This window comes from Leptonychotes weddellii, chromosome 4, assembly GCF_054177405.1.
Source record: "Leptonychotes weddellii isolate Sample4059 chromosome 4, ASM5417740v2, whole genome shotgun sequence".
NCBI lineage: Eukaryota > Metazoa > Chordata > Mammalia > Carnivora > Phocidae > Leptonychotes > Leptonychotes weddellii.
The window spans coordinates 47342587-47363743 of NC_138372.1; the positions used below are offsets into that span (position 1 = coordinate 47342587).

The window sequence follows — 21157 nt, forward strand, 5'->3', positions numbered from 1 at the left end:
GTTGGTTGAGCTTCTGACTCTTGATTTCAGCTAGGGTCATGATCTCAGGGTTGTGGGATCGAGCCCTGTGCCTGGCTCCACGCTCAGTGCAGAGTCTGCTTGTCTCTCTCCCTCTGCTCCTCCCCCACCCCCTCCACTTGTGCACTCTCTCTATAAAATAAATAAATAAATAAATAAATAAATAAAAATCTTTTTTAAAAGTATATAGGTATTTGGGCGCCTGGGTGGCTCAGTCGGTTAAGCGACTGCCTTCGGCTCAGGTCATGATCCTGGAGTCCCGGGAACGAGTCCCGCATCGGGCTCCCTGCTCGGCAGGGAGTCTGCTTCTCCCTCTGACCCTCCCCCTCTCATGCTCTCTGTCTCTCATTCTCTCTGTCTTAAATAAATAAATAAAATCTTTAAAAAAAAAAAAAGTATATAGGTATTTAATCAATATGTCCCATTGAAAGATTTAATTCAGTTGTGAGTGCCAGTGAGAAAGTTATTGGGGATGAGGGAGGAATGGAAGGAGCAGGTGAAAAGAAAGATGATATTATAGAATAGTACAATGTAGTGGTTAAGAGCATGGGCTCTGAAGCCACACTGCATTGGTTCAAATTCTGGTTGAGTAACCTCCCTCATTTATAAAATGAGAATAATTATAGCCCCTCCCTCATAAGACCGCTGTAAGGATTAAATACATGTAAATTGCATATGAGAGTGTGTAGCACATAGCAAGTGCTTCATAAATCACTTTCATTATCCTGGGAATGTGGATGGGATGAGAAGGTATAGACACATTCACAAAGAAGATTCAGTCACAGTCTTACTTGGCAGGTTATGCTGCTTCAATTTCCCTTCAGGACACTTCAGGAGAGTGGAAAGAGAAGCCCTGATCCAACTGGGAGGCAAAACTACAGTAAGTGGCACCTATGTTTGTTTGCAGCACTTCTTTTTATCCATCAGTAGAAAACCTGATGGGCAGCTTGACTATGCTCCAGGTGTTGAAAATTATGTCTACTCTGTACAGAGTGACCAAATAATTTATTATCCAAACTGGGACACTTCTGAGAACAAAATGGGCCCTAGATATATTTGAAAAGTAGGCTTAAACTGGAACCGTTCCAGTCAAGCAGCAACGGACATTTTGGTCACTGTGACTGTGGCACAAGTTCATAGAAAGAGGCAATATGCATGCCTTAGTGAAATCAAATAACAGCATTTCACTACCAGGCACAAAAATAAAGAAATGGTATCTACTCTTGATAACTGTCTTGCCAGAATTTGAAAAACCAACCTACTTATATTGAAATAATTCCTATCAGAGATGGCCAAACCCTTATAATAATATCTATTTAACAATTACCCATAGGGGTGCCTGGGTGGCTCAGTTGTTTGAGCGTCTGGCTCTTGGTTTCAGCTCAGGCCACGGTCTCAGAGTCATAAGATCGAGCCCCACATCAGGCTCCATGCTCAGTGAGGAGTCTGCTTGAGATTCGCTCTCCCTCTCCCTCTGCCTTTCCTGCTCATGCTCTCTCTCTCTCTCAAATAAATACATAAATAAAATCTTTTTTAAAAAAGTCACCCATAATAAAAATACACCTCAGAAACACTTGGCCTTGTTGACTACACTTATCTTCTCAAAAGTCCCTCTTGCTTGCTTTCTACGATGGCACTTCCTCCCAATTTATGCTCTGTTATTTCACTCTTCATTTATGGGTTCTTCTTCCTTCTCCTATCTCTGATATCCCCTTGGCCTTTTTCTTATCCCACACATTCCCATTTGCTTTGCTGAGCTTACACACTCTCATTGCTTGAACTATCACACTTGAATGCTGATGACTCCCAAATCTTTATTTGTAGTCTTGACTTCTCTTTTAGGCTCTAGACCTGAGTTGTCCAATACCATAGACATTAGCCACATGTGCCTATGGAGAACTTGAAATGTGGCTAGCTGAAACTGAGATGTCCGTAAGGATAAAATACATACCATATTTCAAAGACTTAGAAAAAAATGAATGGAAAATATCTCAAAAATTTTCATATACATGTTGAAATGACAAAATTTTTAGGAATATTAGGCTAAATAAAATGTATCATTAAAATCAATTTATCTGTCTCTGTTTACTTTTTTAAATGTAGTTATTAAACATTTAAAAGTACATGCATGGCTCACATTTATAGCTCACACTATATATCCATTAGACAGCACTGCTCTACTAATTATCTCCACTCAGAAATTCCACCAGCACCTCTAACTCAGTATATTCAAAACTAAACTCATCTCCTCCTTTCAGTCATTTTCCACACTGATGACAGAGTGATATTGCTAAAACACATATCCAGTCATATCACTTCCCAGGATGCACAAAATTCTACAATAGTCACTTTCAGGATAAAGATCATAATAATCTAAGCCTCTCAATCTCTACCTTCAAGGGCTTACAATGTCTGCCTCTCTTATTCTTACAACTAAACTGAAAATTCCTAGAAGGCTGGGACTATGTCTTTCAATCAGAAAACAGGAAAAGGCGTTTCAAAGACATGACTCATTCAAAAAAAAAAAATTTTTTTTTTAAGTATGTGTTAAACCTGTTCTAAGTGTTTTGGGTATATTTAATCCTTACAACAACAAAGAAGGTATTATTATCCTCATTTGACAGATGAGGAAATAAGGTACAAAAGTCTAAGGAATTTGCTCAAAGTCACACAACTGGTATATAATGGAGTTCATGGTGTGTCCTGAGAATAGTATACAGTCTCATGGAGCTGGCGCATGGAGTACAAATGAAACTGGAAAGTGAGCTGGAGACAGATCATGGCACACCTAAAATACTTTCCTAAAGAGTGAGATTTTCTTCTATAAACAATGAGGTTTTTGATCAGAAAGTGACTGTCATGCTCTGATATTTAAGGAGACAACGGGTAGTCATGTGGATGACTGAGGAGCAAGAGACTAGAGACTGTTCCTCCATCTATATTCTCCCAAAATTTCCACCAGATACCCAAATTTCATATTTAGGAGTTTCCATGAACTCCTTCTCCTTTATTAATCAGACACTTAGTCCTACCAATTTTACCTCCTAAATCCTTCTCCAGTTCATCCCCTCTCTCCAGTCCCACTGTCAATTATTTGAGCCACATCTTCATCACTTTTGAGATAACTGAAATAGCCTGTTTACTACCTCCAGTCTTACTCCCTCTAGTATATCCTTCACATGCCCCTAAAAGATTGTTCCAATCTTACTCTGATCATGCCAATTGTAAAGTTGAAACCCATCAGTGACTCCTTATCACCTTTAGGCTCTTTCACACAATATTCAGGAATCTTCATGATTTCACTCTTGTCTAGCTCTCTAGTATCAACTCCAGTCACTCTCCCACCTCCTATTTCAGTCATATTAAACTATACGCTGCTCCTTATGCCTCCTTTGTGTCTTTGCTCATGCTCTGTTACCTGCCTAGAACTCTGTTCCTCTTTTTTAGCCACCTAACAGCAATTACCATTATTCAAGACAGCTCAAGCATTATTTCCTTTGGGAAACCTTCCTACACACTCCTTGTCTTTTCCAGGCAGAGTTAGGTATGTCTACTCTGCACTCCTGTAACATTTTACAAGTATTTATAATTCATCACACTATATTTTAACTATGGATTTTCTTGAATAAGTCACCCATCAGAGTAAGGCTGTGCCTTACTGATTCCTTCATTTAGCCAATTTATATTGAGCATGTACTTCCCCCTCCCCACCTTCACCACCACCCCCAACCTTCACCCCACTCTCCATGCATTTCTTCAGCTGGAGGCTAGGGATACAATAGTGAACACAACAGATGAAAATTTCTGACCTTGTGGAGTTAATATTGTAAAAGTGGAGCCTACCTCATTTACCCCTGTAGTTCCAGTGCCTCACCCTTGATGAACTAATATGATAAGGTTAGAAAAGTAGATGGGCCTATCAGCCAGTTTTTTCGATAGTCTCTCCCTGTAAGGCTCTTCCATTGGATCTTCTCCTTCTATCTATGTTCCCTTGTAAATTTCTCCCACGTGTTAGTCAAAGCACTTCCATGTAATCTAAAATGGGTCATATTGGATGTAGACCAAATTTCTTTTTTCTTTTTTTTTTTTTTTAAGATTTTATGTGTTTGTCAGGGAGAGAGTGAGAGAGCACAAGCAGGGGGGAATGGCAGGCAGAGGGAGAAGCAGGCTCCCCGCTGAGCAAGAAGCCCCATGAGGGACTCATCCCAGGTACCTGGGATCATGAGCTGAGCGGGAGGCAGATGCTTAACCGACTGAGCCACCGAGGCATCCCGAAGACCAAATTTCTAAGCAAAGTTCTATTTTTATTCTAAACCTTCTTCCCTCTTCCTGTTTCCTTGTCACACTCTATTCCCCATTTCTCTTGAGACCAAGTACCCTTTATCCAAGTACAGTATCAAGTACCCACTATCTAGAAGTACCGTCAGGCATCTTAGTACTTTGTTTTCCCAAAGTGTCCCAGGTTCTAATTTACTCCTCCCTAATTGTCCCCAATGCCCCTGACTTTAGAGCTAGCTGGTCAGTAATATCTTCTGTATTGGAAAACTTCATATTTTCTCATTTCCCACCCACTGAGACCTCTTAAGTGCTCTGTCTACCTCTATCATATAGAGGTATCATATCATACTTATCACCCTAGAACCTTGAATTTAATTCTTTTCCTCCCTAGGACTTTCCAGAGTCTAGAACTGTTCAATATAGTATTAACAAATGAGTAAATGAATATATGTACATTTATTTATACGGTTAAATACAGTTAACCTTTGAACAATGCTGGGATTAGGAGCACCCACCCCTAAGCAGTTGAAAATTTGGGAATAAATTCTGACATACCCAAAACTTAACTACTAATAGTCTACTGTTGACAAGAAGCCTTACCAATAACATAAACAGTCAATTAACACATATTTTGTATATGTATTATATACTATATTCTTACAGTAAAGTAAACTAGAAAAAGGAAAATGTTTTTAAGAAAATCATAAGGAAGGGGTGCCTGGGTGGCTCAGCCGGTTAAGCGTCTGTCTTCAGCTCAGGCTCCAGTAGTGATCCCAGGATCCTAGGATCCCCCTGTCTGCTGCTCAGCAGGGAGTCTGCTTTTCCCACTCCCTCTGCCCCACCTGCCCTGCTTATGCTCCCTCGCTCGCTCTCTCAAATAAATAAGTAAAACCTTTTAAAAAATCATAAGGAAGAGAAAATACATTTATAGTACTGTACTCTGTGGAAAAAAACTCTGCCTATTAGAGGACCTGTACAATTCAAACCCTGTTGCTCAAGGGTCAACTGTGAATCCTCTCCCCCTGAATTCAGCTGTATGACTTCCATCCTTCTACACATTGTAGGGAGATCTACAGAAAGAGGCTACCAGAAATACCCACTTTGGACCAAAGGTTAAGAAAGTTCCTTCTTTAAAAGTGTTAGAAGGAGAATTTAAATTTTAACAGTGTGTTTCCCTTTCCCAAGTCATGTCACATTTGAATGTGTACCTTTGGTATGTGGCTTTAGCATTGTTTGTAAATTCAGTTTGATATGAGTGAGTAAAGTATGTATTAGAATGGTATTTCTATGTGTTATCTAAGTGGGTCCTTTCCCCAGGAAGTAACTGAGTCAATGTCATGGTCTTCTTGAGATTTTTGTCAAGGAAAGAGGGCTGGAACTGAGCCAACATACTACTCAAATTTAAGTACCCTATTGAATCTGTGTTTGGGAGTAGGGAGGAGAGGGGATTTCTGCATGAATACAAAAAAATCATAAACTTTCTGAAGGGCAGAGTTGTAAGAGGTCTTCCAGGTCACCAAGATACTCTGGGCCGTGCATAAGAAGGAAGTGGACCCGATACTCCCCGCAGAGAATCCTTCCCTAGGGACTGGCTAATTCGCCATACTCCCCTCCCCCACACAAGACTGCACCTCTCCTGGTGTGCAGGCCGGCGCGGTAGCGACTGCTCCTAGAACCAGCCCTCTCAACCTCTCCTCTCTTAGCCAAACTCCAGAGATGTCAAAGATTCTTCCGCAGGGGTTTTCCAATCAGCCCCTGAGGGCCCGCCCCTAAGGCAAGGCGGGCGGGCCAAGGCTGCGATGTAGAGAATTCGATGTCCGAGCGACCTCGGAGGAGGAGTGGATCGAGTTAAATATAACCGCGCGAATGGAATGGCGCTAAAAATAAGGCAACAGCTGGCGCGTCCACAGCCCTGTGCCGGGAAGGGCGGGGGCCCGAGTGGTCCTGCGCCTGAAGGCCGCTTCTGAACCAGGGACAGGTCCTGCGCCGGAAGGCCAGCGACTGCTCTGGGCCCGAGACGCCTCTACCTGCGAGCGTCCCAGGGACTGGATTCAGGGCCGCTCGGTGGCCTGAGGCAAAACTTCACTAAGGAATCAGACCCCGGGCGAACTTGCCTGGACCTGACAAGGTGGAAAGGCTGGCGCTGAGCTCATGCCCGCCCCGCCGCCAGAGGGAGCTGACTGCGAGAGGAGGAAGCCGGACCCTCGAGGAGGCCGAGGCGTCGCCCGAGATGGAGGCGCAGGGGCACCTGTGGTGGGCGGCCCCGCGCGCGCATACACAAGACTCCCGCGGCGAGCGGCGCTGGGCCTTTGCGCTCCGCACTTTCCCACAAGCCCTTTCCGGCGCGCGTCTCTCGGCCCTGCGCGCCCGCCCGCGTCAGCGCCCCAACCATCAAGGCAACAATTGAAACGTTTCCAAAACGCGCTATTTATTTGCTCCCAATAAATCGATCGGCAGTGATTAAGAAATCGATGTGGCCTGGGTGGGCGAGTCGCTCGCGGGGAGAGAAAGGTGCTACCGCCCTGCGCCCGCGGGAAGGCCGCGGGCGGGCGCGGGCCTGGGAGAGGCGTGTCCCGCCCCGACCACACCCGAGGGCCGGTCACCTGGGCGCGCGGGCCCCGGTAGGCCGCGTTCCCTCGGACGACGAGGGGCGCGCGCGCCCGCCGCCTGCTTTCCTCGGCCCCTGTTGCCTTTCAGTCTGGCGCGCCGGGCGGGCAGTGGCCGCCAGCGGCCGCAGCGCTGCTGCGAGGCTTTTGTTGCTCCTCGGCGGGCTGAATGGGGGTTTTGTAAAGTGGGACAGATAAAAATGAGCAGCAGCATATTGTTTGACAGAATGATCCCATATGATGAAGTGTCGGCTCCGAAGGGGGTGAAAATGGTGAATTCCTAAAAACCCAGCCCTCGGCTCCTCCGCAAGCTGCCGGTAGCCTGGAGGGACCCAGCCGTCAGCCGGGCCCGGCCGCATCGCTCCAAACCGTGTCGGAAAGACTAGAGCTTTCAATGCCAAGTCATTTTTAAGCCCCGATCCTGCCCAGGACCTTTCTCCTCGTGGATGAAAAGAACAATTTTCGAGAGAAAGGCTCGTTTTGATTAAATCTGACATGCTGCTGATAACTCCATGCTAATGTGAAATAATTAACATAATAGCCATAATTAAAAGCACGCTAACAATGCCATAAATTTATCACACAATTTTACTAGCTTTCTGCCCCTAACTGCTCTCTCATCGTTAATTAAACGTGTTGCCTTTTACAGAATGGATGTTTATACATTTCCAATATAAATAAATTCGAAACCATCCTCTCTCTCTCTGTCTCTCTGTCTCTCTGGTTCTCCTTTCCCTTTGGTTTTTCGCCATTTATAAGCACTTGTTGGCGTGGGCCCTGAGTGGCAGACACCTTGAAAGTAAAAGAAGTTTTAAGATGAAAATCCAAACAAGAACGTTAAATTAGCCCCTTTTTTTTCACCGCGAGGAGATCTGGAGACATATACAAGGTTGGTGGGAAGTGCGTTTAAAATCCCACCCACTTGGAAATAGAAATAAGCTGGGTGGGTTGGGGACCTGGGTATCATCTCGGCCATTCCCACCTTCCTCGGTGGTGGCCATCCAGGTAGAGGCTGATAATAGTTTAATAAATGTATGAAGATTGTCGAGAAGGAGCCGACTTTGGTTCTTGGGGTTGGGGGAGGGAGGGGAGAGAAAGGAGGGGTATTTTCCAAATGCGCTCTACCTACGTTTCGTTCCCTCTGCAACAGAGAGAGGGAGGCTGCTCTCGGTGGGGGATGCTCCCCTCACTGCGCAGAACCTGGTCCCATCTTCCCGGATTATAAGAAAAGTGCACCCGCGCACGGGCATGAGGATTCTGTCTCACTTCGGGCCAACGATTTATCCAAGCCATTGGCATATACTCTGACTTAAAGGAGGAGGAAGAAGGCACTTGGGTTCGCTTGGGCCTGGCGAGGGGTAGGTGGGCCATTCCTGCCTCCCACACACTCTGACCGTGCCCCCTCCCCCCGTGCTGACCACCTAAGAACACAAATTGAGTTGTAATTAACTTCCTCTTCTCCGTCATAAATTGTTCCATCCACTTCTCCCCCACCTCCATCTCACCCCCCAGAACACATTAAATCGCCCCTACCCCAAGACGTCTCAATTTCCTTCTTATCGATCCGGACTCCACTTTTCTTGTTTCCTGTTGCTAGAAACTCGGTCCCCTCCACCACCACCCCGCCCTCGACGGCGGCTCCCGTCCTGGTAGCTGCCCCACCTGGGTACCACGGACTCCGCCGGCCCCAGGAGAAACAGAGAGAGACTTATTCCCTTCTCCTTTGGCTGAAACGGTTCAAACCTTTGAACAGGTGAGACAGCTTGGTGCCATCTTCTTTAAATCCCTCCAGGGAAGTTTGCTTGTTGTGACCCAAGTAGTTACTCTCACTCGTAATAATCTTGTGTGTGTACTCCTCCTTCTTTCCATCTCTCCCAGTAACCCTCTGCGACCCAGAATATATTTATCCACGTATCTCCCTCCCCCCAATATTTCCGTTCCCTCTATCACATTTTTCTTTCCCCCACTAATGTGTCACTTTCTCTCTGTAGCTGTCTCGCCTCTTCAGTCTCGCTCTGTCCTGAAGCTTGGCAGTATCTGACGATTTGTGGGCTCTTAGCTGCAAACTGCAATTACGGGGCAAACAGGATTTACTTAGCCCAAAATCTAGTCAGCGTAGGGCAGGTTCCTGCACCGCTACGGGATCCGGCCCTTCCGCCCGGGCGGCGTCCCGCAGCGGGAACTGCGGGAACCTTCCGGCTTCCCACCTGGGCCGCCGCTTTGCCTCCTTCCGGGCCCCGGGAGGTTGCGCTGGTGGCACTGTCCGCCCGGAAGGGGGAGAACGGTGGCAGGTCCCCCAGTCGAGAGTGATCGCGGGAAAATCCGCTGCCTCCGCTGGAAATCGATATTAAGCGGTTGGGCCGGCGCGGGCGACGGACGGCGGTGCCGCAGCCAGTAGGTCCTGCAACGTCTCATCATTTAGCTAATCGAGTCGAAAAGTTTCTGTAAGGGCCAGACCCGGCATCAGATGGTAACACTGATTGAACAAGAGATTAGCACAATAGATCTCTAACCGAGGGGAAGCGTTGCTTTTCACGCTACGCGCCGTAATTAATGGTATGAATCAATTAATTTGACTTTTATTGTGTCGAATGAAAAAAGCGCAACAAATGGAACTGGCGCCTGGGAGTTGTTCACCCCCCACCCCTTCCCCCAGGGAGGTTCCAGTGAGACACCGGGGAATGGACAGATCAGGCTAGGTCTTGGCCGAGGGAGGGAGAGGCAGCGCCCAGCAGCGCCGAGGGAGTCCTGAGAGCCAGCCCTGGCTGGCAGCAGAATCGAAATTAGGCTCATTTGGAGGCTACTTTAAGAAGACCACCGAGGGCAGCCCCTGGAGCCGCTACACTCCCGCGCGCGCTCACGTGCGCACACACGCGCGCGCGCGCGCACACACACATACACGGCACGCGGCCACGCGGGTCCAGCCTCCTGGGCTGCTATAGGGCTCGCGGCCCGCGCCTCGCACTGCAGCTGGACAACTGAAACTGGGCAAATTTTAAATTTCGGGTTCTTTTTTTGTCCTTCCGACCTTCCTTTTGTAAGTATTGGGTTGCTCGGAGAGTTGCAGCCTCGACCTCTGCAGCCGGGTGCAGTGGTGCGCTGCCAGCTCGAGCCGCTCGGGTCGGTTTCGCGGAGGACTGTCTAGATGGCATCGCAAACGGTTCGGACCTGCGGGGCCACAAAAAGGTGCAGCTGCGGAAATCAACTCAGAGATGCATTTTAGGGTCAGGTACAACAAGGGATCGTTTAGATACAAAAAAAAACTTTGGAGTTTCGCGGGTGTCTCAGGATGGAGTAACTGCCACCTCCCCCCACCCCCACCCCATCCCCGGCACAAACCAGAACTTTCTGCGAAAAGGAGATCCAATGGGCTAGTGTTATATCCAGGAAATTACCTAATGGAGATGAAAGTCAATCTGTGTGTCTCACTGCCTATAATGAAGTAAGTTACGGATTTTTTTTTTTCCCTAGGCCAAGGATTGAGGGAATCGTAGGTGAGAGAGACACAGACTGAGGGTATCAGAAGCACCACTGTCCACCAAGAATTAAATCGGTTTCTTAGCGTCTTCTGTAAATATTTTACCAACTATTTCCTCTCGGACGTCTCCCCTTGTTCTCCTTCCTCTGGTGAGGCCGGCATTCTCCTCCCAGGACTCAGCAGACAGACAGGGCTTGGGTTCAAGGAGCCCGCCACACCCGGCAGGCGAGCTGAGACAGGGCTTGGGTTCAAGGAGCCCGCCACACCCGGCAGGCGAGCTGAGACAGGGCTTGGGTTCAAGGAGCCCGCCACACCCGGCAGGCGCTTGCAGCTCGCCTTCAGGCGGCCTAAAACTTGAGGAGAGAGGTGGCGCATCGCGGACTCACCGGGTCAGGAGCACTATTCCGAGGTGCGAGGTCCAAGCGCACGGGCAATACCACGCACCCGCGGTTGGTTTGCGATCCCCCCACCCCCAATCCCAGTTAAATCCCCATAGCCTTTCCTACCACCAGTGATTTTCCTCGCCAAGGAAACTCGGTGTGTACTAGCCGCATCCTCGCCTCCTCCACCCGCTCTGTTACTGGTTTCCGCGGAAGTTAAATCTTGGAGGATTTACCTAAGCCTTAAGAGGAAAGAATCCACGTTAGTTAGCAGGGACGGAGAGCCTAGCCCACCCGCACACCCGAGGCCGCCCCTCGCTCCCAAGAGGCTGGGCCCCGCGGCCTGGGAAGCCACCTCGCTAGCTCCCGGCGTTGTTCTGCCGTCCCAGCCCGAGCGCAGCGTCTAAGAGAGGCCGGGAAGCCTCCTCTCCGCGCCACTCGACTTACCCAGGCCGCTGACTCCCGGCTCCTTCCCCAGCGCCTCATTTCCGACTTTTTCACATGCTAAGTCGTTTAACAACTCCCAGCAGCTAGTTACGGCCTCTTTATTTATAGGTTCCCTGTTATTTTACGTCGTTTTTATTTCTCTCGGCAACTATTCTAATAGATTAATCAATAACTATTTTCTGACCTTCGGGAACCCCAGCTGATGCTGTTGTGGCCGCGCGGGGTGTGTGTGGGGGGAATATATATATAACACGCCCACATCGAGCGGGGAAAGCCAAGGCAGGACCCGGGTGGTTTGGCTTAGGGGGTAAAGGATACTTCTCCCCTCAGTCGGTGTCTCCGCCTAAAGAGCACTGAGGCAGGAGGGGGTCTGAAGTCTAATTAGCAAAACGGAGTCGGGTGCGCAGCTCTTACTCGAGAGCTAAAAAGAATCAAATCCAAAAAACAAAACAGACTACTAAATTTTTCTGTAAAAAAAAAAAAAAAAAAGGAATGGGAATCTCGTTCTACGTTGCCCAGTCCCAGCCTAAAGAGTGTTGGCAAAGGGGGGAAGGGGGAAGGGAGAGGGAGCAGGGAGGGCAGGGCAGCGAGAGCTGCCGGGTCCCGCGGACGCTCCCAGGCCCACGCCCTCGCTCGCTCACACCCACCCTCCAGCACTCACACCCATAGGCTCCCTCGCCCCCCGAGCGGGGCTCTAGCCTAGGCTGGGGTCCCGGGGCGGGCCAGGACGCCCTCGGAGCCCGCGGGATGCTGGCGCACCGTGCGGCGCTGAGTTGCGTGTCCCTCGTCCCTTTGTTGACAATTCCCTGAACCAACTTGAGTTTGGCCGGCTCCGCGGCGGCCCTGACGTCACGCGCGGTCACGTGGCCCCGCCTCCCGCTGGATCTTTAAGTAGAAAGTAATCTATCAGGCCAGTCCTTAAAACGGGACTTTCGACTACGGGGGCTCGGCGTCCCTGACACCCCCCCCCCCGTTGCCCCTGCACGCGCCCTCCGGAGCTGCTCCGCGCCCGGCGTCCCGCGCCCGTCTGCACCGCTCTTGCTCTCCACGTCCGGGCCAGAGGCCGAGGAAGGCGGGCGAAGTGAGGGGGCGCGGCGTGGAGAAACCGCGGTGGCCGGAGCGGCATCGAGCGCCTAGTACCGAGCGCCAGGGACAGCAGGAGTTTGAGGAGCGCGGCCGCGGGGGGCGGACGGCAGCGCCCGCGCCGCGCGATGCCGGGCTGCCGAGTGTGAGCCAAGCCGGGAGGGCCCCGAACCATCTACGTCCCCCTCCCCTCTCCCAGTCTCCCATCTTTCGGGAGCACCCAAGCCCCCTTCCCCGGAGCTCGGCGGCAGACCCTGACGACTCCCATCGCCCGCCGCTCCTTCCCCGCCGCCGCCACCAACCCCGAGGAGGGATGACCCTCTCCGGCGGCGGCAGCGCCAGCGACATGTCCGGCCAGACGGTGCTGACGGCCGAGGACGTGGACATCGATGTGGTGGGCGAGGGCGACGACGGGCTGGAGGAGAAGGACAGCGACGCGGGCTGCGATAGCCCCATGGGGCCGCCGGAGCTGCGCCTGGACGAGGCGGACGAGGTGACGCCGGCGGCACCCCACCATGGGCAGCCTCAGCCGCCGCACCAACAGCCCCTGGCATTGCCCAAAGAGGCGACTGGAGCCGGCGCTGGGCCAGGGGGCGAGGCGGGCGCTTCGGAAGCTGACGGCTGCAAGGGCGGCGTCGGCGGCGAGGAGGGCGGCGGGAGCGGCGGCGGGCCCGGCTCGGGCAGCGGTGCAGCGGGAGGCCTGGCCCCCAGTAAGCCCAAGAACAGCCTGGTGAAGCCGCCCTACTCGTACATCGCGCTCATCACTATGGCTATCCTGCAGAGCCCGCAGAAGAAGCTGACCCTGAGCGGCATCTGCGAGTTCATTAGCAACCGCTTCCCCTACTACCGGGAGAAGTTCCCCGCCTGGCAGAACAGTATCCGCCACAACCTCTCGCTCAACGACTGCTTTGTCAAGATCCCCCGCGAGCCGGGCAACCCGGGCAAGGGCAACTACTGGACCCTCGACCCGCAGTCCGAGGACATGTTCGACAACGGCAGCTTCCTGCGGCGCCGGAAACGCTTCAAGCGCCACCAGCAGGAGCACCTGCGCGAGCAGACGGCGCTCATGATGCAGAGCTTCGGTGCTTACAGCCTGGCCGCGGCGGCTGGCGCCGCGGGGCCCTACGGCCGCCCCTACGGCCTGCACCCCGCGGCCGCGGCCGGCGCCTACTCTCACCCGGCTGCCGCGGCAGCCGCGGCGGCGGCGGCGGCGCTCCAGTACCCCTACGCGTTGCCGCCCGTGGCACCCGTGCTGCCGCCTGCCGTGCCGCTGCTGCCCTCGGGCGAGCTGGGCCGTAAAGCGGCCGCCTTCGGCTCACAGCTCGGCCCGGGCCTGCAGCTGCAGCTCAACAGCCTGGGCGCCGCCGCGGCCGCCGCGGGCACGGCGGGCGCCGCGGGCACCACGGCGTCGCTGATCAAGTCCGAGCCGAGCGCGCGGCCGTCGTTCAGCATCGAAAACATCATCGGCGGGGGCCCCGCGGCGCCCGGGGGCTCGGCAGCGGGCGCTGGGGGCGCCGGGGTAACTGGGGGCACCGGGGGCGGTGGGGGCGGCAGCGCGGCGCAGTCCTTTCTACGGCCGCCCGGGACCGTGCAGTCCGCGGCGCTCATGGCCACGCACCAGCCGCTGTCGCTGAGCCGGACGACGGCCACCATCGCGCCCATCCTGAGCGTGCCGCTCTCTGGACAGTTCCTGCAGCCCGCAGCCTCGGCCGCCGCTGCTGCCGCAGCTGCAGCGCAAGCAAAGTGGCCCGCTCAATAGGGACGCGCCGATGGCCGGGACCGAGGGCCGGGTGGCGGCCTGGGGCGGCGGCTGCACTTCTAGTTTACGCGCCCCGCCCCGGGCCCGGCCCCCCTGCCCAATCCCGGACTCTGCCTCTCCTCCATTTCCTCCCCCCGACCCCTCAACACCGACCTTCGGCGGCCTCCACCCCCTCGCGCACACCTAGGCTGGCGGAGCAAACTCTCACCGCACGCCCGCCGGGAATAGCTTTCCGTACAGGTAAAACTGAAAACCGAATTTTCCAAAAATGTACCCCGACGGCTCCTGCTCTCAGTACCGTGGGGATGGGAGGGAAATTCTTTGTACATATTTGTATAAAAATTATTGACTTTCCTTTTGGGGTTCTTATTTTTTTAAGAAAAAACAAATTCAGTAGATTTAGAGCTCTGAACTTTCATTTTTTTTGAAGGTTCACTCTCCGCAGTTTTATGTGAGAAAAAAAAATGTATAGAGACGTTGGGAGATTTTAAATATAAAAAATTTTCGAAAGGCGAAAAGTGTCATTCTATTATAAAAGTCTGTTTATATATGAATGAATATATATGGTATTCTAAATGTTATTCCATCGTGTTGTACACAACTTTGTAAATAAATTTTTAAAATGTTCACCCTAGTGTTTTATTTAGATGTCTGAGGTAAACGACAGTATTTTAAAATTGTATTTGTATTTTATCTTTACCAGAAATTCGAGGAGTTTCAAGTATGACCCTTTCAAACTTAGCTATGCATAATTTGAATGTAAGAACAATTTAATTGGAGAAAGGAAAGGATATGCCTAATTTAAATAGTATTAATATTTTTCTTTTAGTTTTCACATAAATTTGGGATATTGGTGATGATCTCGTTCATACCAATCCATTAAGTCTGACCAGATATTTCTATAGATAAAATAAGCTGCCATTTAAAAAAACCAACCTAAATCTAAACAACAGCACAATCTTTTAATTTTTTTTTAATATCAGACTTTTGTCTTCCATATGAGTTCTTGGTCATTTCAATTATGCTTTCAAAAGAATGTAAATTACAGACATCCCCCATTTTAGAATTTAAATCTTAAGTTTTTGAAATTCTTTCTTTTCATTCCTTAAGTGGCAGTGGTAAATAAACACAGTTAATTTTTTTTTTAATGTATGTTATGGCAGTTTAATTTTGCAGTGGAACTGTATTATCTATATTAACCTGATCAATAAGACATAGTTCTTATCTTTCATAATATTTTCAAATAAGATATTTCTTTTCTATGGCAATAATAAATCCACAACATAATTTTGATTTCTGAAGGATTCCTATGAATGCCTCCTCCCCTCAACCCGCAGTGTTTTGGAAGGCCAAGGAATAGTGGCCTTAACACCCTTTTAAAAACAGGTGCACATCACCCCTCTCCTTTATTCCCCTCTTTTTAAAACTTTAAAAAACAAACCATAGTCTAGGTTAGTGGGAAATGAGAGATCATAGGGCAGGAATGGGGAGATGTCCTCGCAGATTATTTTTAATGTGCATTTCAGCTGTTGCAACCTTAAAAACATTAAGGTAGAAATAAAACATCTAGACGCGGAAGGCCGTTTCCCATTCACCAACATATCCTCAAATGGCATCAATTCTAATTATTTTATAATTAATTTAGCTGTACAATTACTTTTGCGAAATCGCTTTTTAAATCTGTAACCGGTAGCCGTGCTGTCAGTTCGGCCCTATGCGCGTCCTGCTTGCACAACAGGGCCAGTCCCTGTCGGTGGCGTCCACCTCGGCTCTTGGTCGTGGAGATGCCTTCCGGCTTCGGATTCGACCCTTATTTCTCTGCTGTCGGCGTGGGATAGGGAGTCGCTTTGAAAGACACGTCTTCGAAAATACCGAATCTGTTTTCCTGGTAAACAGTAAACATTATTGTGTCCTGAGTAAACATTCCTCCTGGATCAGGGTCCTAAAATAAAACAAGCTGCCGGGGGTGAGATAGTTTAACTTGATAAACAAGAACCTGATAATCAACCGCGGCGGAGAGGCGCAACAGTAACCTTCACGGAGAAGAGATTATGGACCACACAGTCTCCGGGCGGGTCCCTTCTAATCTCCTTTTACAAGGAAAACTAAACGGATCTAAATCTGTTTGTGTGTTGCAGCTATAAAAGTAACAAGTTGTTTCACAGTTGTGTCTGGCTAATCGGTTTTTTACACAAACAGCAAATGGTACATGATTTGTGCAAACACAGAGGTTATTTCTAATTTTAGCTGACACCCCTGGGAAAAGGGAAAGGCAGGGCTTCTTGAATTCACTTTTAGCCTCAAGAAGCTGCTGATCCAAGGCTTCTAAATGACATTGGATAACAGAGGCCTCATTCCATCCCTGATCCTTTGTTACTTATAAAATTACTCGCTCATATTTCCACGCATAGCAGCAATACCGGCCGAGCCTGAGCCCGCAGCTTGACACTCGGCCACAAGCCGCCGCTTGAAATCCGCAGGGCTTTTTCCAGCGATGCATTAGGCAGCAGGGAGTAGAGGAGGAGGGATCCGCCGGCAACTTTCCTTCTAGTCACTTCTCAACCTTGAACTAGAGCCTGGAGATGGTCCCTTTCCTTTATTTCTTGGAGAATAGGAGACTCCCAGATCCAGACTCCAAACCGGACAGCGGCTGTTTAAAGTGCTGGCAGACGTCTTGGAGATAGACCTGGCTGTACCCCTCTGAAAAGCTCTTTTTGGTTTATGCTTGTTAAACCACGAAGGTTTAGAGCAGAAGGGAAAATGCAAATATATATAATGAACTCAAACATTTGGTTGGGGGGGCGGTTTGAAACTCACATTTGGTATGAACGCGGGCACCAGCGACGAAAGACACTGAAATCCCCTTTTACATTGAGATTTAAAGGCAACACGATTGATATCCGCTTTTATTCCACTTAGGCAGATTTATTTGTAATAAAAAAAGGAAGCGGGTTGATTTTTATGGGGGAGAATTTTAGCTTTCGGCTACACACAAATTTAAACTGGTTTCCACCTCCTCCAGCGCTCATTTCTAGAAAGTCAATTCAGTTCCGAGGTCTGTAGTCCTTAGAACTTCCCCAGGACTGAGTCCCTGAGTGGGGCCCGCGCACGCAGTTCCTCCGGGAATGGGTGAATCCGGAGGTCCAGGGAAATACGAACCTAGACTAGAGCAAGATGCTTGCACGGACTATGATGGGCTCTCGCTGCGATGGCGGATGTGGCCTGTAGGGGGCGACGAGCAGATGGAAAACTTAACGGGTTTTGTCTCCTAGCGTCCAGCCCCAGCTCTGAGAGACCTCTCCTTGTCTCGAAGCCTCTGAACACCCTGACACCCTTGTTCATCCTCCGGGCCTGGGACATCCAGGTAGAATCTTGGAGAAGCTACTTCTTCGGCCTGTCTCCTGAGAGGGCCAGAGTCCCGAGGGAAGTTTGTCTTAAAGATTGGGAAGCAATAAAGTTTAGTGACGAGGAAACATCGACTTGGTTGCAATTAAGAGTTATATTTGAGGTTATTTATTTTACATGGTTTATAGGAAGAGTCTTGGCAGTGAGGGGAACATGAAAGGTTAATGGGTGGGGGGTGCGTTTTAACGTGGGTTCCTTGAAGAACTGTCTGGAGAGAATGTGGTCTGAAACCCAGTTCCAAAGCCATGAGTCCATTAGACCCTACTAGTGGCAAACTGCAGCATGAATGGTGGCAAACTGCAGCATGAATTAGTAAATGTTCTCTCTGGGCCGGGGGTGGGGGTTGTTGGAAGAAGATTCTCTGGGTGTCCAGGCCCAGTCATGAGGGGGTGGGGTGCCTATTTCATGGGAGGGGATGATAGGAAGCAATGGAATGAGAGAGGCCTTGCAGAAGGGGTTTCAATCAGGGATAAGGCATTTTGTGACTGTGACCTTGGACAAGCTGCTTGGTTTCTTTGAGTCTCTCCATTTCTTTATCTGTACAATGAGAATGAGGAGTCCACCTGATGCTTGGGCTTGCAGGATTACGTGAGTTGGTGTCAGTGAAAAATGTTTTATAAACTGTAAGGAGCTAAGGGAATGTAAGGAATTTACTTGGTATTTTTAATGGCTTCTGGACAGAGACACAACTCTCTTCCAAACACCAACAGTATTTGGTTTGGTTTTGAAAAACTCAATTTTAAGTGTGAAAAGTGGGTTTTTCTAAGAGGGGTTGCAGAACCTATTCCAGTCCCCTGCTACCTGGAAGGATGGAGCAAAGGAGGCTAATCAGAATGGGCTTTTAAAAGGTGGAGTCTCCTCCTGGTTTTGAGTCCTTCCACCATGCCTTGGGCCTGAGGAGAAGCCCTCAGGCCAGCTGCAGAGGCCTGGCGTGTTTCTTTTTGGCTGACTGGTCCACTTTGCTGTTTGCCCCTTTGCTTCCACCATCTGAGGCAAGTGGGGAAACAGGAGCCCTTCGCTGACAGATGTCCATTAGTGCAAGACATGGGCTCCGGAGTGAATTAAAGGTAACCAGATCCTAAACTCACGTAAAAGACCACCCTCCCTTTACTTCCAACAGTTGGCAGAGTTACACCCAGAGCCAGCTTCTCTCTTAACCATCACCACCCCCTCCCCTTACCCTCTTAGGAATGTACAGGCCATTCTTTGCTCCCCAGGAGCAAGGCCAGCCAAGGACGGTGGGTGCACAGAACAAGATTTGAAAAGAAATGTTGCAAAATCAGCCATGAAGTGGTAAGAAAGCATTGTCATCTTATTTTTTTATTTCCCGAGGGGGTGTCTTACATCAGAATTTCTCAAAATAAGAATTACATTAATCCCCTTCCCTATTTTAATATAAAAGCCGTACCCAAGCCCTTCTTTTCCAGATGACGTTGTGTTTATGCACACAGCTTCTTCCCATCAGTGGCAAGGTGGGGAGGAAGAGGGGACACCTTCATTCCCTTGCCTGAGTTCCGCCCCCCCCCCACCGGGCTGAATTTCAGAGGTATTTTCAGAAAAAAACAGTCCTCCAGAACACCCTCCCCTCTTTTCACATAGCCCCAGAAGTTTCTGTGACTTCCCCAAGGTAACTCAGCAGCCCAAGTGTAAGCTATGGAAATACTCAAAGAACGAAAAAGTGTTCTCTACATAGGAAGGATGTTCACTTGAGGAAAGGAAAAAGCGAACCATGGGGCAAGGAAGGTTGGGAAGAGTAGAGAAAAGAAAAAAGACAAACACAGAGAAGCGCTGGGCGGAGCGGGATCAGCTCTGGGAAGACCGAAGACCTAGACCCTGGGGCGTTTCCCAGGACCTGAAGCCCGCTCCGCCCCGACTGGCGGGAGCACTGCTAGCCCAGCTCTGGGCTGTTCTGCGGAGACCGACGGCTAGATTTCCTTTTTTGCCGAGTGATTTGGGAGGGGAAGAAAGAAGGCGGGAACTCCAGGCCCGCACCTCCCCTTACCCTGCAGGTCAGCGGCCCATCCACGGCGCTCCGGTGTCTGCAGACGGTCCCCGTGGGCTTCCCCACACCCCTCCTACTCTGGGTCCACCTTTGCGCAAGCCACGAGGGCTCGGCCTGCGGGACTCCAGCTCCCCCTGTCTGAAGGGAGGGAAGAAGAGAATTTAAATGAATTAGGGAGAAAACCCATCCGTAAAATGTACCCGCTGCGGGGGTGGGGGCAGCAAGGGGCGCGGTGGGGACTCTCCTCCCCGCCCTCTCCGGCGGCGCCCCACTTGCAGGCGCTTAGGGAAGCTCGCGACGAGAAACAAGTCCCCGCCGGGTGAACCTGGGCGGCCTGGCAGCCCCAGCCTGGGATTTCTGGGAAACGAGGAACAAGTTTACTACGTTCTAGTTAGGCCATAGCCCTGGCGAGTCTTAAAAGGAGGGTGGGTCGTGAGGGCTGCGAGTGTCGCCAACCCAGGGCCTATTCGTCCGGCCGCCAATGCGCCGCAAGGTCTCCTCTCGGCCATCCTGGCCCCTGGCCGCTCCCTCTTCAGCGGACTCGGCATTTGGGAATGCTCCTTCCCGGGATCTGGCAACAGGGGCTGCAGTGCACGCCTTTTTTGAAGAGGGGATTTGCTTCTTTTCCTCCCTCCATCCCTTCCACTCTCTCCTCTCCACATATGGTAAGCGAGACTCAGTTTTCTCCCAAAGATCAACAACACATTTTGCCCGTTACCCTTTTCTGCAAGGGGCGTGCGCCTGGCATCGCAGAGAGCTTTGCGGTCAGCGCCAGAGCAACCCCAAACCCGGAATGTTCTCTTTGCTCTCAAGCTCCACGTGGGAGGCAGCGCCTCCTCCGGGAAGCCTTATGGAACCTCGCAGCCCAGGTTAGTTGCACCTCGTTGGATCCCACTGTGCCAACTAATGAACCTCTGTCGTTGATGCCCTGGGAGTTTCTTACTAACATTGCCTAGCGCAAAAGGGACAACTAAAATGATTTGTCTTGCGGGGCGCCTGGGTGGCTCAGTTGGTTAAGCGACTGCCTTCGGCTCAGGTCATGATCCTGGAGTCCCAGGATCGAGTCCCGCATCGGGCTCCCTGCTCAGCGGGGAGCCTGCTTCTCCCTCTGACCCTCCCCCCTCTCATGTGCTCTCTCTCTCATTCTCTCTCAAATAAATAAATAAAATCTTTAAAAAAAAAAAAAATAAAATGATTTGTCTTGCAAATAACAAGCGAGGGCCATGGACATGAGGATGAGGAAGGCTGTTAATTGATCACATCAGGTCTTTCTCAAGAGTTTGGGGGATTGTTTAATTCCCTTTCCTTTTCGCCACTCCCCTTCTTTATGATAATGCTTTTGTAAACACCATGTTATTTTATTTTATTTATTTATTTATTTATTTTTAAAGATTTTATTTATTTATTTGAGACAGAGAGAATGAGAGAGAGAGAGCACATGAGAGGGGGGAGGGTCAGAGGGAGAAGCAGGCTCCCCGCCGAGCAGGGAGCCCGATGCGGGACTCGATCCAGGGACTCCAGGATCATGACCTGAGCCGAAGGCAGTCGCTTAACCAACTGAGCCACCCAGGCGCCCTTATTTTATTTTTTTTTAAAGGTCTTATTTATTTAATTGACAGAGAGAGAGAGACAGCGTGAGAGGGAACATAAGCAGGGGGAGTGGGAGAGGAGGAAGCAGGCTTCCTGCTCAGCAGGGAGCCC

At 50.3% G+C, this 21157-nt stretch overlaps 1 protein-coding gene and 1 long non-coding RNA gene across 2 annotated transcripts; one reads left to right on the plus strand and one right to left on the minus strand.

The window, feature by feature from the left end:
- Window positions 1–9465: 9465 nt before the first annotated feature.
- LOC115943766 (uncharacterized) lies at window positions 9466–11182 on the minus strand. Its single transcript, XR_004078365.2, has 2 exons — window positions 10887–11182; window positions 9466–10070 (listed from the first exon to the last, which is right to left on the minus strand). It is a non-coding gene; the product is annotated as an uncharacterized LOC115943766 (long non-coding RNA).
- A 615-nt stretch (window positions 11183–11797) lies between these two features.
- On the plus strand, window positions 11798–14678 carry FOXD3 (forkhead box D3). The gene has a single exon (XM_081818538.1). It carries the CDS (start codon window positions 12604–12606, stop codon window positions 14047–14049), a length of 1446 nt encoding a protein of 481 aa, XP_081674664.1. The 5' UTR covers window positions 11798–12603; the 3' UTR covers window positions 14050–14678.
- Window positions 14679–21157: the final 6479 nt, after the last annotated feature.